The 17,310-nt window shown below is 44.2% G+C and overlaps 1 protein-coding gene across 1 annotated transcript; it reads right to left on the bottom strand.

Moving 5' to 3' along the window:
* Positions 1-313: 313 nt before the first annotated feature.
* LOC116578998 (cytochrome c oxidase subunit 7A1, mitochondrial) lies at positions 314-2,018 on the bottom strand. The gene is made up of 4 exons (XM_032323770.1): positions 1,903-2,018; positions 1,087-1,173; positions 863-947; positions 314-437 (listed from the first exon to the last, which is right to left on the bottom strand). Exons 1-4 carry the CDS (start codon positions 1,915-1,917, stop codon positions 382-384), a joined length of 243 nt encoding a protein of 80 aa, XP_032179661.1. The 5' UTR covers positions 1,918-2,018; the 3' UTR covers positions 314-381.
* Between the last annotated feature and the right edge of the window lie 15,292 nt (positions 2,019-17,310).

Genomic DNA, 17,310 nt, shown 5'->3' with positions numbered 1-17,310 from the left:
CTTCCTCTCCACCCTCAGGCCTCCACAGGAGAGGGGCTGCCTTCCCAGAATAGAACCCCTCTCAAATTCAAGGGCATGATCCCAGATCCCTAGGCCCTAAGAGACAGCCCAGGGGTACTGTTTTGGGTCCCTAGCTCCTCAGGAGGGCTGAGAGGCAACCACATCGTTCAAGGAGCCTTGTGTAGCAGTAGTAATCCTCTAGCAGGAGGGACTCAGGGCTGGGGCATGGGGCTGTCATTGTGTCGTGATTCCTTGCTGATGGGAGGATGGGCTGGGGGGGAGGTCGGGAACACCAACAAACAGAGGCCACAGCTGGGCTGGGTTCCCCAAGAAGCCAGCACATTTATTGATGCTTGTTCAGGTTCTGCAAGTTTCTTGGTCTCACTTCTGGTGAGGGAAGGAGGCCCAGCCAAGGAAGTACAGGCTATAGATGGTGCCTAGGGAGGGAGTAAGGGGACACAGCGTGAGATCCTAATTGCCTCCCTGGACCACATCTCTGCTTTTAAGCCCCTCTGCAGGCTCCTCAGTCACCAGTCTGGATCCCACCTCCCTTCCCAAACTGCCCTTCAGGTGGAGAATTCCCTAGCCTTGCTCCAGACCTGGCTGCCAACTTCCTCCACAATTCCTGCCTGGACCCCAAAGCCCCTCCTGGGACAGAAGCCCAAGCCCTAGGTGCTCCCTCCCTCCCTACATGCTATTGTGGACTCCTGGACCGTGCCCCCCAACCTGGCCAGCCCAGAACCCAATCCCCTCCCTAAGCCCCTGCCCAGCCACTAGCCCTCTCCCCAAACTCAGCAAGCTCACTCCAGCTGAGCCCCTCCTCCTCCCCCAGCAGCTCAGGCGGCGGTGGCCCGGCACTCACCCCCTACACAGAGCCCCATGGTCACTCGGTACAGGATGTTGTCGGTTCCCCCGCCCTTCAAGTGCACCGGGAGGTCATTGTCCGCCTGGGTATTGGAAGCGTCAGATGAGAAAGGGGTACAGGTTGCTCTGTGGAGTGTTTGCCGTTTCCCCCTACTCCACTCCAGGACAGAGCCTGAGGTCTGGGTTCTTCCCCCCACCCCGCCCCGCCCCTGCTCCGCCTACCTGGAAGAGTTTCTGTTTCTCAGCCACTCGGTTCTGGAATCGGTTCCGGGTAGTTGAGCTGAAAGAGCGAACCAGCGCCTGGGAGACCTGGCGGGGAGGGAATCGGAGACACCTGAAAGGGTGTCCCCAAAGGGTCTGGCTGGGGGGCGAGGGGACGGGCACGCTGAGGCCTGACACCGGGATGGCCCTCTTCCTTGCGTGTGTCTCAAAGGCAAGAATCGAACTGTCAGTATGAGGAAGGGAAGGGGTTCTGTCCAGAAAGGCCCAGAAAAAGGGATTCGCGCCTAGAGAGTCTGGCTTGGAGGTTTCCCGATTGTCTAGGGGGTCCTGGAAGAAAAGCAGACCCAGAAGGGACACTTGATCTGCCGGTTCAAGTCCCAAGATGGCGGGGTTTTGCTTTTTTGGTGGGGAGGGTTTCCTAGATTAACGGGAGAGGCCCAAGTCCCGGGAATGATCTGTCCTGGGTCTGGGTGCCTAGCGGGGTTACCATACTGCCTAAGAAGTCCGGGGTGGGGGTGGGGGGCGAGAAGCGGTGTTAAGTTCCCACCGCCTAGGTCCCGAGGTGTTAAAAGGGGCCCTGGATGAAGGGAAGAAGCTCAAACCAGGGCATTGGGCCATGTTAGGGGTCCTAGGCTGTCTCAGAATCCCTGGGTTATAGGAGGCGGGGGTTGAGGGTCCCAGGCTGTTTAGAAGGGGGTCCGGAGCCCTGAGGGGGGCTCACGTTCCAAGTCCCCGGATCCCGGGATGTTTAGAGTCTCGTATTGGGGCGAGGGCTTCCGGTTGGGTTTCCCAGCCCGGCCCTCGGGGGGCCCTCACCCGCAGGGCCCTCATTCTGCGTCCTCCTCTTCGGCCGGAGTCACCTCCCCTCTCGGCCCAAGGACACACAACGCCCTCCCCTCCCCGGGGAATCCCAGGCCACGCCCCCGGCGTGCCGCGTGACCGCCCTGTCTCAGGTCTGCGCTGGCGGGTGGGGTGTGGGGAAAGCCGGGTGAATCCCGCTGCCAGATTCGGGTTCGTGTAATAGGCGCGCGGAGGGGACACCCCAGTCCCGCCCCCACTCCAAAAGGCACGAAGCATCCATCTGTTACTCGGAATTTCTGCTGGTCCAAGTGGAAAGGAAAACGGAACCAGGGAATACATTTTTGGCTTGTTTCTTCGGAGATACCCGTCTGGGGCAAGTGCAGTTCCTTTCCCGGGATCTCTCAGATTTCTCCTTACCGGAGTTGGCATTGGAGAGCGAGTGAGGGAGCAGATAAACGGGTTCCAACTTGTTCTATCTACATAGACTGAGATTGCGTCTCCGAGCCTGTAGATAGTGACCGTCTCTGTAACGTGGGGGCTGAGTCAGGATCTCCCTCCAAGGTGTGTTGAGAGCATTAAATGACCTCATAGAACAGCATAACCGAGCTAACAGTTATAATCTTGGTAATAACTTGCAAACTTACTGCCTAACTGAGCTAATAACTGCAAGAAAGGAGAGCTCTTATTTTTACTGCTTTCGAGCGGCAGGCTTGTTAAAAAGCAAATTTAACTGAGTCAATGTGAAGATCTGAAAGATTTCATTAAATGATTCATAAATGGGCAGGATGTCATCCAGCGAATGTTAGGGAGCGCCCTGAAGCTACAGAAAAGGAAAGGTTTTGAAAGGCCTGGGGAGGGGGGATTAGCAAAGAATGCATTGTTTTAGGTTAGGTTTCCCTATAAGGAGGATGGTTGGGGTTTATGGGATTACCTCCTAGTGTTGACCAGTTAAATTCCCCATATGTTCCTGGGGGAAACTATGGTTAGGTTAAGTATTAAGTCTTGGTTTACTGAAGGGGTGCCTTGGCACAAGTGACCCTATCTTGGGCCTGTGATTTTTCTTTTTAACATATATATAAAATAAGATCTTGGGGCACTTGGGTGGCTCAGTGGGTTAAGCCTCTGCCTCCCCTCGGGTCATGATCTCAGGGTCCTGGGATAGAGGTTTGCATTGGGCTCTCTGCTCCACGGGGAGCCTGCTTCACCCTCTCTCTCTACCTGCCTCTGCCTGCTTGTGATCTCTCTCTCTCTGTCAAATAAATAAATAAATAAATAAATAATTTGAAAAATAAATAAAAAAAATCTTAAATAAATAAATAAAATCTTTAAAAAAGTATTAAGCATTGAGCAAAGATTCATCTGCTAAATTAGCCTACTGTAGCTTTTATTTTTTTAAAGATTTTTTAAAAGATTTTATTTACTTATTTGACAGAGAGAGATCACAAGTAGGCGAGAGGCAAGGCAGAGAGAGAGGAGGAAGCAGGCTCCCCACGGATCAGAGAGCCCGATGTGGGGCTCGATGTGGGGCTCGATCCCAGGACCCTGGGATCATGACCTGAGCCAAAGGCAGAGGCCTTAACCCACTGAGACACCCAGGCGCCCCAACCTACTGTAGCTTTTAAATGGAAATGTCTAACGTATCAAATTTACAAGCATGGTTTGAAAGTGTTAAGGGAGTTTAATTGCTATAAAAGCCCTCTTTAAAAGAGATTGTTAAACCCTTTTAGACTATGCCACAGTCATGACTAAAACCACTAGGGCAGCCATACTTAACCCTGGCAGCACATCAGGATTAAACAGATATGAATATAGATAAATAATGTATTTCTTAACTGTCTTAAGGTAATAAGGTACAAATATGATACCTTTTACTCCCAAATACTTTACTCCCAAATACTTCAGCTTTTCCCAAGGCAGCTGCTTAACCAACTGAGCCACCCAGGCGTCCCCACAGAATTTTTTTTAAATTCACCCACTGTCCCACAAATAAAAGAGAAATGAACCCAAGATTGAATCCAAGATTCAATCGCCTGGGTGGCTCAGTTGGTGAAGCAGCAGCCTTCGGCTCAGGTCATGATCCCAGCGTCCTGGGATCGAGTCCCGCATCGGGCTCCTTGCTCAGCAGGGAGCCTGCTTCTCCCTCTGCCTCTGCCTGCCATTCTGTCTGCCTGTGCTGGCTCTCCCCCCCCCCCTTTCTCTGATAAATAAATAAAATCTTTAAAAAAAAAATTCTGTAAATTAGATAATAATGTCGTGTTAATATTAATTTCCTGATTTTGATGATTGTGCAGTGGTTATGTAACAGGGTGTCCTTGTTTTTAGGAAATACAAGTATTTGGGAAAGTTGGGAAAAGCTGAAGTATTTGGGAGTAAAGTATTTGGGAGTAAAAGGTATCATATTTGTACCTTGAATCCAAGATTCAATTTATAAATTGTCGGTCATCAGGTTTTTCATTTTTTTAAGTCCTTATCTGTTAGAGATACATACGTAAATATGAAATATGATGTTGGAATTTGCTTTAAAATACTTCAATAAAGGGGAAAAAGGAGCTTAATGGGGCAACTACATGAAAAACACTATAATGGTGATCATTGTTGAAGCAGGTGATGGGTCCTTTCTGCTTTTCTGCTTGAAATTTTCCATAGTAAAAGAAATCTTAACTAAGCATAAAAACACTTGAGAGAGAGATATATATATATAATCACTAGACATGAGACATATATATATATTAACTAAGCATAAAAACACTTGATATATATATCTTGATATATATATTGATATTTATATCAAATATATATATTTGATATATATCAAATTTGATATATATCAAACTTGATATATATATATTTAACTTGATATATATATTAACTTAGTTTTAAGTATATACCTCACTTTGGTATATACCAAGTGTTTTATATATATATATATATATATATATATATATATATATATATATATATAACTCATGTCTAGTGATTGGCTTGGTCTCAGCTGGAGCAATGGGGAGTGGCGGCTAGCCTGGGCTTGCCCACAGGGCTGGAGTCACAGAGTTTACAAGAGTAGCAAAAGGGGAAGGTCTCCACAGACAAACATTTTTCAATCCTGTTCGTGTCAGAATGGCTAATGTACTACTGCTTTTGGCCAAAATGGCTAATGTACACGGACATCCCCTTAGCAAGGCTGACTTGGCTACTGCTAACTAAAAAATTATTCTGACACTTATTAAAATGCGAAGGCAGACATTGTTCAGGACAATTATAATATAGGGACTACTGCAAGGGATATTTTTTTGGCAGTTGGGGAGAGAGATTGGGCTCAACTCTGAATACAAGGAAAAGTGGGATTTAGAGCCAAAGTGGGTGGCAGTGGATGGAAAATTACAAAAAGGGTAGGGTAATTCTTTGCTAAATAGACCTAACAGAATTCTTTCTGAAGGCTGGTCAGGGTGACCAAATATTATCTTGGGGCGTTGGGGGAATGAAGAATTTGGTCAGGTGTGAAGGATGATCAGATGTGGGGTTTCAGGAGGTTCTGGTTAAACTGACTTAGCAAGATTCTTGCTAAAACTGGACTCTATGAGGATAGAGAGAGAGGCTCAAGGTCAGGACAACTCAAGCAAAGGGCTCAGAGATACAATAGATAACTGACAGTCTACCTCTTAGCCAGCTCAGCTTCCTTAGGCACCCATCTAAACACAGTTGAGCTCTCTTAAAATAACAATAACTCTGTATTTTTACCTATTCCTGTTCAGGGAAGGAGTTTTACTTTTCCCCAGAATGAGAAGAACCACAGTCCCAAGAGTCATTGTATCCATCACAGCGTATATTAATCACTCCTCAAATTCTGTCACAAAACTTGTTTTAAGGGGCACCTGGGTGGCTCAGTTGGTTAAATGACTGCCTTCAGCTCAGATCATGATCCTGGAGTCTGGGGATCGAGTCCCGCATCGGGCTCCCAGCTCTGCAGGGAGTCTGCTTCTCCCTCTGACCTTCTCGTCTCTCATGCTCTCTCTCACTCTCAAATAAATAAAATCTTTTTTAAAAAATATTTTATTTATTTATTTGACATCCAGAGATCACAAGGAGGCAGAGAAGCAGGCAGAGAGAGAGAGGAGGAAGCAGGCTCCCTGCCAAGCAGAGAGCTTGATCCAGGGCTCGATCCCAAGACCCTGGGATCATGACCTGAGCCGAAGGCAGAGGCTTTAACGCACTGAGCCACCCAGGTGCTCCTGTCAAATAAAGAATCTTTAAAAAGAGGGGCGCCTGGGTGGCTCAGTGGGTTAAAGCCTCTGCCTTCGGCTCAGGTCATGATCTCGGGGTCCTGGGATCTAGCCCCGCATCGGGCTCTCTACTCAGCAGGGAGCCTGCTTCCTCCTCTCTCTCTACCTGCCTCTCTGCCTACTTGTGATCTCTGTCTGTCAAATAAACAAATAAAATCTTTAATATATATATAAAAAAAGAATCTTTAAAAAGAAAGAAAGAATGAACCTTAAGATGACATCACATTGGAAGGTAAGATACTTTTTTCTTTTCATCTTTTGTAATGTCGAGCATAGTCCTTTTTCCTCCCATGTTGAAACAGATTGCTGTGGCTTTGGCTAATGATCGATGTTAAGTTCGGATTCAGGGACCGTGTTGTATGAAAAAAACCCTCAATGCACACTTATCCAGGTGAGACATGGGAACTAAGGAAGTAGTGGATTATGCCCGTATTTCATACTGACTCGGGAGCATTTGCTTTTCACCCCTTGAGTAGAATGGAGAGCAGCACAATTTTCCTTGTTTGGGTTTTTTTTTTTCTTTTTTCTTTTTCTTTCTTTCCTTTTTTTTTTTTTTTTTTGTGCATGATCTCTTGGTTTATTATGAATCCATATTTGACTCCGCATTTGTTAAACATGCATACAAAATGATTCTCCGCTGCATAGCAACTGTCTGGGCTGCTTCCTGTCTTACCCACCTCTGGGCTGTTTGTCACCCTGGAGAACAGTGTAGCTTTTCTATTTATCCATTTGTTGTTGACCTAGACTCCATTGCATCCCCAGCATCTGGCACACAGATGGATTTGGTAAATATTTGTTGAAGAAAATGTAACCCAAATGTTCTCTCATTTGCTCACTCCCACACGTTTGTTTTTTTTTTTAAGATTTTATTTATTTATTTGACAGAGAGAGGTCACAAGCAAGCAGAGAGAGAGAGAGAGAGGAGGAAGCAGGCTCCCTGCTGAGTAGAGAGCCCGATGCGACACTCGATCCCAGGACTCTGGGATGATGACCTGAGCCGAAGGCAGAGGCCTAACCCACTGAGCCACCCAGGCGCCCCTCCCACACGTTTAATAAAGGAGGACCTCAGGGCTTGTCTTAGTTCTAAGTACCTAATTTGTGGGGATAGTGCAAAATGAAAATGCGGCAGCCCTTCATGAAACAGCAGGAAAAAAGTGCCATTAAGAGTACTAAAACAAAGTTTTTTCCCTTTTTTCTGTGATCTCTCTCAACCTGTCATAGTGTTTTGAATTTGCTATTTAACGCTGTGCTCCCTGGGGCAATGGATACTTCTGGTGTGAGCACAGACAGGCATCTGGGGCATCTGTCCTGCAACTTCGTGTCTGCCCGCAAATGTGCCTAATGATGGCATGTGTCATCTAGACTGCACTGGCTGTCGGGTTCCCCTCACTGCACTGGCCAACTGTACCAGCTCCTTGTGTTCTGGCCGGAGGTGGAGAAGTCGAACCAGGCATCTGCCCTTCCCATGAGTTTGGTGCCTGGGGTGCCAAGAAGAGTCAGGGATCAGAGGGGAGCAAAACATTCTTTCCTGCCCTGTTACCTGCTGAATGTGCCATGGCATGGGTTGAAGAATAGGGAGCTGGGACCCTGCCTTGCCCTGAGAAGTCATAGACAACAGAGGTGTTTTGGACCTTGACCCTGTCTGTGCCCTAGCACAGGTCCCAGGCCCCAGGGAGACAGAACAGGCAGCCAAGAGCTTATATCAGGGAGGGGGTACCTGAGTGGCTCAGTCCGTTAAGCATCTGCCTTCTGCTCAGGTCATGATCTCAGAGTCCTGGGATCGAGCCCCGCATCAGGCTCCCAACACACCTCGGTTCCAGGCTAGCAATCTGGGAATGATTAAACATCTAAAAGCTGATCTTGGAAATCGGGTGGCTCTGAAGTAGGCCTTGCAGGGATGAGGTTAGAGCACATCTCCCTGTGACGCTGACCTGGAGTCAGGAAGCCTGAATTAAGCAGCTGCTGCTGCCCTTGCGCAGATCTCCTTTAGAAATGGCTTTGTCAAGTTGCAGGACAGAAGAGCTCAAACTCTATGGATAAAGAGCTAGCTGGGGATATGAGCTATGCTGTCCTGTATTAGCTAGCTAGAAGCCTTTATCATTGTAACAACAAGGCAACAAAATACTGTGGTTTAAAACCATGCAACTTCTAGACTAACTAATGTCAATATGTAGACCTTATTTGGACCTTGATATGAACAGTCAAAGAAAAAATTGTGACATTTTTGAGACCATTGGAAACTTGAACAATGATGGACTTTTTTCTTTTTTTAAATGATGGACTTTTCCCTCAACGTTTTAGTACAAAGAAATTTCAAAGATACAGAGAAGGTGAAGCCATCTTAGACCTAACACCTAGATTTTATTTTACCATAAACATTTTTCTATATTTGCTTTATCATATAACTAACCATCTATACCTCTACCAATCTATATCTTTTTTGATGTTTCAGAGTAAATTGCAGATATCCATATCTTCCCCCAGATACTTCCCCCAAATACCTAAATATTTTCCTTATATAAATAATTTGAAATGTTTATATGTGATATGGCTTTGGTGGTGGTTGTGTTAAAAAAAAAAAGTATATTTTACAAACACATACTTATGGGAGCCTGGCTGGCTCAGTTGGTGGAGCATGCTGTGCTTGGTCTCGGGGTTAAGAGTTCAAGCTCCACTCTGGGTATAGAATTATTTTAAAAAAATAATTTTAAAAAAGATTTTAATTATTTATTTGAGAGAGAGAGAAAGAGAGCACGAGCCAGAGGAGGGGTAGAGGGAGAGAGAGAGAGAGACGCAGACTCTCTGCTGAGTGGGGAGCTTACCATGGGGCTTGACCCCAGGACCTTGAGATTATGACCTGAGCCGAGGCCAGACACTTAACCAACTGAGCCATGCCGGTGTCCCCCCACAACAATAAATTATTTTTTCCGGGGGGCAGCAGGCCGGCATGAGTGTGGAGCCTGCCCCCCAAAAATAAAAATCTTAAAACACACACCCCACGTACTTAAATATTTTTTCATATGATGTCTAGTGTATTAATTACTGCCAATTAACAGATTACCCCAAAATGTAGCTGCTTCAAACAACATTTATTATCTCGCACAGTTTTTGTGGATCAGGAACCTGGGGATGAGGGTACCTGGGTGGCTCAGTGGGTTAAGCGTCTGACTTTGGCTCAGGTCATGATCTCAGGATCCTGGGATGGAGCCCTGCCTTGAAGTAACTCACTCAACAGGGCGTCTGCTTGTCTCTCTCCCTGTCCCTCTGCCCTTCCCCCCACTTATGTGCGCTCTCTCTAAAAAAAAAAAAAAAAATTCTTATTAAAAAAAAAAAGAAGGAATCTGGGGATGGTTTGGTCCAGCCACAGTCAATAACTCAGGGCAAAAGTGGGCAGGAACCTACCTGGATTTGCCTGTTGTGGGTGGGGAGGGAGACTTGATTTAGCCATCCTTCCAGTGTCCAGAACCAATCTTTGGTATCACTCTGCTGCCATCTTGTGGCAGGACTGGAAAAAGTGCCCCTTCCTCCTGGACCTTCCACATTGATCCTGTTCAATTGTATTTTAGGGCTCGATTTTTATTTTTTAAAAGATTTTATTTATTTATTTGAGAGAGAGAGAGAGAGATATCAATCACAAGGAGGCAGAATAGCAGGCAGAGAGAGAGGGGGAAGCAGGCTTCCTGCTGAGCAGAGAGCCTGATGCGGGGCTCGATCCTAGAACCCTGAGATCATGACCTGAGCCAAAGGCAGAGGCTTAACCCACTGAGCAACAAGGTGCCCCTCATTTTTATTTTTAAAAGATTTCTTTATTAGAGAGATAGAGGGAGGAGGGGCAGGGGGAAAGGGATTTCTCAAGCTTACTCCCCTTTGAGTGCAGAGCCCAATGCCAGCCTCCACCCCAGGACTCTAAGATCATGACATCAGTCAAAAATCAAGAGTCTACACTCAACTGACTGAGTCACCCAGGCATCCCAAGGACTTGATTTTTTTTTAAAGACTTTATTTATTTTGAGAGAGAGAGAGCGTACAAGCAAGGGAAGGAGTGAAGGGAGAGGAAGAGAATGTCAAGCAGACTCCATGCTGAGCATGGAGTCCAACGTGGGGCTTGATCTCACAACCCTGAGATCATGACTTGAGCTGAAATTAAGAGCCAGAAGTTCAACTGACTGAGCCACCAAGGCGCCCACTATGATGTGATTTTTTTTTTAAAAAAGATATTATTTATTCATTTGACAGACAGAGATCACAAGTAGGCAGAGAAGCAGGCAGAGAGAGAGGAAGGGAAGCAGGCTCCCTGCTGACCAGAGAGCCTGATGCGGGGCTCAATCCTAGGACCCTGGGATCATGACCTGAGCTGAAGGCAAAGGCTTTAAACCACTGAGCCACCCAGGTGCTCAGTGCCAGAGCACCTGAGGTGCTCAGGTGCCCCACTGTGATGTGATTTTTAAAACTTCTAACGTTCATTTACCCAATTTCTGAATAGATCATAAATTTACATGGTTTAAAAGTCATAAGGGTGGACAAGGGAAACAAAGGCAAAAATGAACTATCCGGACTTCATCAAGATAAAAAGCTTCTGCACAGCAAAGGAAACAGTCAACAAAACCAAAAGACACCCTATAGAATGGGAGAAGATATTTGTAAATGTTTTATCAGATAAAGGGCTAGTATCCAAAATCTATAAAGAATTTATCAAACTCAACACCCAAAGAACAAATAATACAGTCAGGAAATGGGCAGAAGGTATGAGCAGACATTTCTCCAAAAAAGATATACAAATGGCCAACAGACACATGAAAAATGCTCATCATCACCCAGCATCAGGGAAATACAAACCAAAACCACAATGAGATACCACCTCACCCCAGTCAGAATGGCTAAAATTAAGAAGTCAGGAAACAACAGATGTTGGCAAGGATGATGGTGGGAATGCAAGCTGGTACAGCTACTCTGGAAAACAGTATGGAGGTTTCTCAAAAAGTTAAAAATAAAGCTATCCTACGATCAAGCAATTGCACTACTAGGTGTTTACCCCCAAAAATACAAATGTAATGATCCAAAGGGGCACCTGCACCCCAATATTTATAGCAGCAATGTCCACATACCCAAACTACGGAAAGGTCATCGACAGATGAATGGGTAGAGACGAGTGATATATATATATATATGTGTATATATATATATACATACACACACACACAATGGAATATTACTCAAGACATCAAAAAATGAGATCTTGCCATTAGTAATGACGTGGATGGAACTAGAGGGTATTATGCTAAGTGAAATAAGTTATTCAGAGAAAGACAATTATGATATGATTGACTCATATGTGGAATTTGAGAAATAAAACAAAGCAGCATGGGGGAAGGGAGAGGGGAAAAAAGAACAGGACAAAATCAGGGGGGGGGACAAACCCTAAGAGACTCTTAATCATAAGAAACAAACTGAGGGGGCGCCTGGGTGGCTCAGTGGGTTAAAGCCTCTGCCTTCAGCTCAGGTCATGATCCCAGGTTCCTGGGATCGAGCCCCGCATTGGGTTCTCTGCTCAGTGGGGAGGCTGTTTCCCCCTCCCTCTCTGCCTGCCTCCCTGTCTACTTGTGACCTCTGTCAGATAAATAAATAAAATCTTAAAAAAAAAAAAAAAAGAAAAGAAACAAACTGGGGATTCCTGGAGGGAAGGGGGTTGGAGGGATGGCATAACTGGGTGATGGACATTAAGGAGGGCACGTGATATAATGAGCACTGGGTGTTACATACAACTGACGAATCACTGAATCTGCCTCTGAAACAATAATACACAATGTGTTAATTGAATTTAAATTAAATTAAATTAAAAAATAAAATTCGTAAGTGTGAATGGGGAGAGAAGTTTTATTCCCCTGAAGATGCACTGCGTTCCTCTCCAGGGAACAATTTTATGTTATTTGTATCTTGTGTATCCTGTCAGGAGAGAAAGAGAGAGAGCATGAGAGGGGAGAGGGTCAGAGGGAGAAGCAGATTCCCTGCTGAGCAGGGAGCCCAACTCCGTGGTGGGGGCTGGAGGGATCCATCCCAGGACCCTGGGATCACAACCTGAGCCCACGGCAGACACTTTAACCTAGTGAGCCACCCAGGCACCCACAAACAGGATTTTAAACAATATATGCTATTTTATTTCATTCGAACCACTTTCTTTTTATGTTCTTTTCAATATATTGCAATAAGCTGGTGATGACTTTTGTTTTGTTTTGTTTTGTTTTTAAAAAAGATTTTATTTATTTATTTGACAGAGAGAAATCACAAGTAGATGGAGAGGCAGGCAGAGAGAGAGAGAGAGGGAAGCAGGCTCCCTGACGAGCAGAGAGCCCGATGCGGGACTCGATCCCAGGACCCTGAGATCATGACCTGAGCCAAAGGCAGTGGCTTAACCCACTGAGCCACCCAGGCGCCCTGGTGATGACTTTTGTTTTGCTTGTCATAATAATTTCCTTTGGAGTCCTTGAATACGTTCCACAAGTTGAAACCTATTATTTCCCACTGTATTTTCAATGCAATCCATTAAGAATGCCGAGAGTAACAGTTAAATATGCAAACTTTTGTTTGTTAAATAGCAGCTTTAAAAATATTTGCCAAACGAAATTACTTCTCAAGTAGGAAATGTGTATCTCATTACTGAGTTCAGTTGACCTACTTAGTATTGTCCCTTGTGACAATTAAAATTCAGGGTGGCAGGGGTGCCTGGGTGGCTCAGTGGATTAAAGCCTCTGCCTTTGGCTTGGGTCATGATCCCAGGGTCCTGGGATCGAGCTCCACATCGGGCTCTCTGCTCTGCAGGGAGCCTGCTTCCTCCTCTCTCTCTGCCTGCCTCTCTGCCTACTTGTGATTTCTCTCTGTCAAATAAATAAAATCTTAAAAAAAAAAATTCAGGGTGGCAGCTCCAATCTTTTTTTTTTTTTTTAAAGATTTTATTTATTTATTTGATAGAAACACAGGGAGAAAGGGAACACAAGCAGGGGCAGTGGGAGAGGGAAAAGCAGGCTTCCTGCTAAGCTGGGAGCCGGATGTGGGACTCCATCCCAGGACCCTGGGATCATGACCTGAGCCAAAGGCAGCCGCTTAATGACTGAGCCACCCAGGTGACCCACCCGCCCGTGTTTAAGACCTACAATAGGAGTGCCTCTGTGTGTGTGTGTGTGTGTGTGTGTGTGTGTGTGTGTGTACCACATCTTCCTTATCCATTTGTCTATCAATGGACACATAGGTTTCTTCCATATCTTGGCTATTTTAAATAATGGCAGCTCCAATCTTTGAACAAAATATATTATTTCAAAAATTCAGCTATTTGTGATGCCTGAGTGGCTGGGTCGGTTGGGTGGCCCACTCTTGATTTCAACTTGGGTCACGATCTTGGGGTCCTGAGGTTGAGCCCTGCATCGGGCTCCGTGCTCCGTGCTTGGGATTCTCTCTCCCTCTCCTTCTGCCCCTCCCCCCACTCAAAAAATCATTTCTTTTTTTTTCTTTTTTTTTTTTTAAAGATTTTATTTATTTATTTGACAGAGAGAAATCACAAGTAGATGGAGAGGCAGGCAGAGAGAGAGAGAGGGAAGCAGGCTCTCCGCTGAGCAGAGAGCCCGATGCGGGACTTGATCCCAGGACTCTGAGATCATGACCTGAGCCACCCAGGCGCCCCAAAAAATCATTTCTTTTATGAGCTTTATTTAAACAATTCTTGCTGCATTTTCAAAGCCATTTGATGAGATTCAGAAGAATCTCTTTAAGTGCCCGAGCTTTCTTATATGAAGAATTGTTCCTACAATTCTTCCAACAATTTAGCAGCTCTTCTGTGGTTTTGGTTATGCTTGTAGGTCCATTGCTTGTAATTCCTTTTATAAATTTTCCTGTTTAATATATACTGATTAACAATGGCTTTTTCTAATCCTATTAGTGTATTCAGTCTTGTGAATATAAAGTTAGATTTAAATACAGTTAAGCTTCCATAAAGTTATCTTGCCTGATACGTAACATTTGTGGTAAGTATTGTGCAGCGTGGAGTATTAGTGCTCTAGGGAAATAGACGATCAATTCCTTGCCAGACTTAATTGCCTAAAATGAATTGTTATATTCACAAGAATTCACAAGAATGGGGGTGCTGGGTTGTTATCAAATAATAGCCTAGATTTCATAAAATACAGTCTTATCATGGAGAGGTAGAGTTCCTAATTTATCACAGTTAATTTGTTCCTGAAAAATTATGCACATCATTAAATATACCAAAATAGAATAAGAATATTGACTGGTATCTTGTCATGCCAAATGTAAGTAAATACAATAAAAATAAGACTTCTTGGGACGTCTGGGTGGCTCAGTTGGTTAAGCAGCTGCCTTTGGCTCAGGTCATGATACCAGCATCCTGGGATGGAGACCCACATTGGGCTCCTTGCTTGGCGCGGAGCCTGCTTCTCCCTCTGCCTCTGCCTGCCACTCTGCCTGTGCTTGCTTGCACGTGCGCTCTCTCTCTGACAATTTTTAAAAAAAATCTAAAATAAATAAAAATTTTTTAAAAATAAGACTTCTTCATTAACACTCAAAGCACACTTAAAATATTGAGCTGAGAACTTTGATCTTTTTCTTGGTCATGTTCATGGCGGATGCTTAACTGACTGAGCCACCCAGGTGCCCTATGGGCTTATTCTAAACTACCTCCTTTTGGTACTCACAAAAGGGATGTGTGTGTTCTAGATATGTCCTAGTGGAAAAGCAAACTAGATTTCAGAATTATCAGGGAAAGAAAGGCCAATGATGGTCCCTGGGTGTCTGGCCTGAAGAACTAGGTGGGCAGTGGGGGGCCATTCACCAAGAGGAAGGACAGTTAGAGGAACTTAATTATGGGACTAAGAATGACTCAGTTTAGGCATGCCTGCAATTAACTAATTTTGAGTGGTAACATAATGTTAAATTTTCCTTTCTGACTCTAGATTTTCTGTGTGCTGGAAACACTGCTAGGTGTACCTTCATATTTAAATGTTCAGGATAACTCCATGGTGTACTACTATGAGCTACAAACTGAAGCTTAGTGGGGCTCCGCTATCCTCATCTAGCTAGTGACAAAGTCCAGACCTGGATCTAAAGCTACCATTTTAAACGTGGAAGATAAGGTACAAGAAATCTTAGCCGACAGCCTGTTTCTGGCTTGAGAGATCAGGCAGACTATTTTTAAACTTTAAATATATCGTTGCACAAGATATATTAGAAATATGGAAGGAAAAGAGGATTTTTAGAGCTATATGGAAGGGAAAGTGGCATTATAAATCTGGTTGTAGACATTAAACCCGAGATGTCTGGGGGATTTCTAGGTGGAGTAATAAAGCAAGCTGTTGCATCATTTTTCATTATTTATTTATTTATTTTTAAAAACATTTTATTTATTTGACAGAGAGAGAGAGAGATCACAAGTAGGCAGAGAGGCAGGCAGAGAGAAGGAAGCAGGCTCCCTGCTGAGCAGAGAGCCTGATGCGGAACTCGATCCCAGGACCCTGAGATCATGACCTGAGCCGAAGGCAGCGGCTTAACCCACTGAGCCACCCAGGTGCCCCTATTTTTTTTTTTAAAGGAGTGAAAATCTTTTCTCAAATTGTGATATATTTTAGAGATTCATACTGAAATATTTATGGGTGAAATGATGTAGCTGTGTGTTATTTCAAAACTGACATGAGGGTGGGGAGTGGGTGGGAATACAGATAAAACGAGACTGGCCATTAGCTGATAATTACTGAAGCTGGTGATGGGGGGGGGACACGAAGGGTATATAATAAGATTCTGTGTGAACAGGCAGTATCAAAACTATGTATACATTTTGATCTAGTGCTTCCACCTTTAGGAATTTATCTTAAAGAGATATCACACATATACAAAATAATTCGTGTGCAAGGATATTTATTATAGGATTGTTTGAAAGCAAAGAATAATGAAAAAAAACTAAATTGACAGGATAAATTATGGAATACATACACTATGCAGCTGGTAAGGAAGAATAAGGCAACTATATATATATTGATATGATCAATATTGATATGATCATATCAATAGCATTGATATGATCAATACTATATATGTATTGATATCAATTTCAGGTGTATGGATAAGAAAAAATAGCAAGTATGGAAAGTTGCTACCATTTATGTAAAAATCTTATAAAAGGAGTGTTATGAAGAAAAAAAGAGTGTTATGTGCATGTCTACACATAGGCAAACATAAAAATCAGGAAGTATATACAAGAACTTGATATAGTGATAAGTTACACAGAGAGAGTGGGAAGGGGCATCAGTGGTGTGGAGTCTGACTTATGTCTGTGTACCAAATCGTAACTTTAAAATATTTATCCTGTGCATGTGTTTTAACTCTGAAACCACTTAAAAATGACACATAGACTACTACTTTCTAACCCTGTTTAGGCAGTGACACATGTAGAAAATACAGGTGCCTTGTGAACACTCAGGATGACTGAGAAGATGGATGGCTTCAGGACACAACAGGCCCGCTGCCCTAGACACTGCCTGGGCGGAGGGCATGCTTCTGAAGATTCCCCAGATTCGTTCACAAACTCTGATCCAGAGATCACTGGGATTGGATCAGGGCTCTTTCCCCCATTATAGTCATCTGGAGTGATATAAAAATTGATGACATAATTGACCCAGAACAGGTGAAATTCTAGATATTCCATTTAGAATGAGCTTCTAACTTTGAAAAGACTGGATTCAATTAGCAGGGATTTTATTTGTATTTATTCTCACCAATGATAATCATCTACAGTTTGTTTCTTGGGAGCCACCCTTGTTGAACTTTTTTTTTTTTTTTTTAAAGATTTTTATTTATTTATTTGACAGAGAGAAATCACAAGTAGATGGAGAGGCAGGCAGAGAGAGAGAGAGAGGGAAGCAGGCTCTCTGCTGAGCAGAGAGCCCGATGCGGGACTCGATCCCAGGACTCTGAGATCATGACCTGAGCTGAAGGCAGCGGCTTAACCCACTGAGCCACCCAGGCGCCCCTTGTTGAACTTTCTTAAATCATAATTTTATTTAGCCTTGAAAATAAACTGGCAAGTTTCTCTCAGCTTTTCTTTGAAGGGGCACTTTTTATGTCCTTCTACAATCATTGATTTATT

The sequence above is a fragment of the Mustela erminea genome, chromosome 19 (genome assembly GCF_009829155.1).
Source record: "Mustela erminea isolate mMusErm1 chromosome 19, mMusErm1.Pri, whole genome shotgun sequence".
Taxonomy (NCBI): domain Eukaryota; kingdom Metazoa; phylum Chordata; class Mammalia; order Carnivora; family Mustelidae; genus Mustela; species Mustela erminea.
The sequence above is the reverse complement of the archived record's forward strand: the minus strand, read 5'-3'. Positions and strand labels throughout refer to the sequence as shown.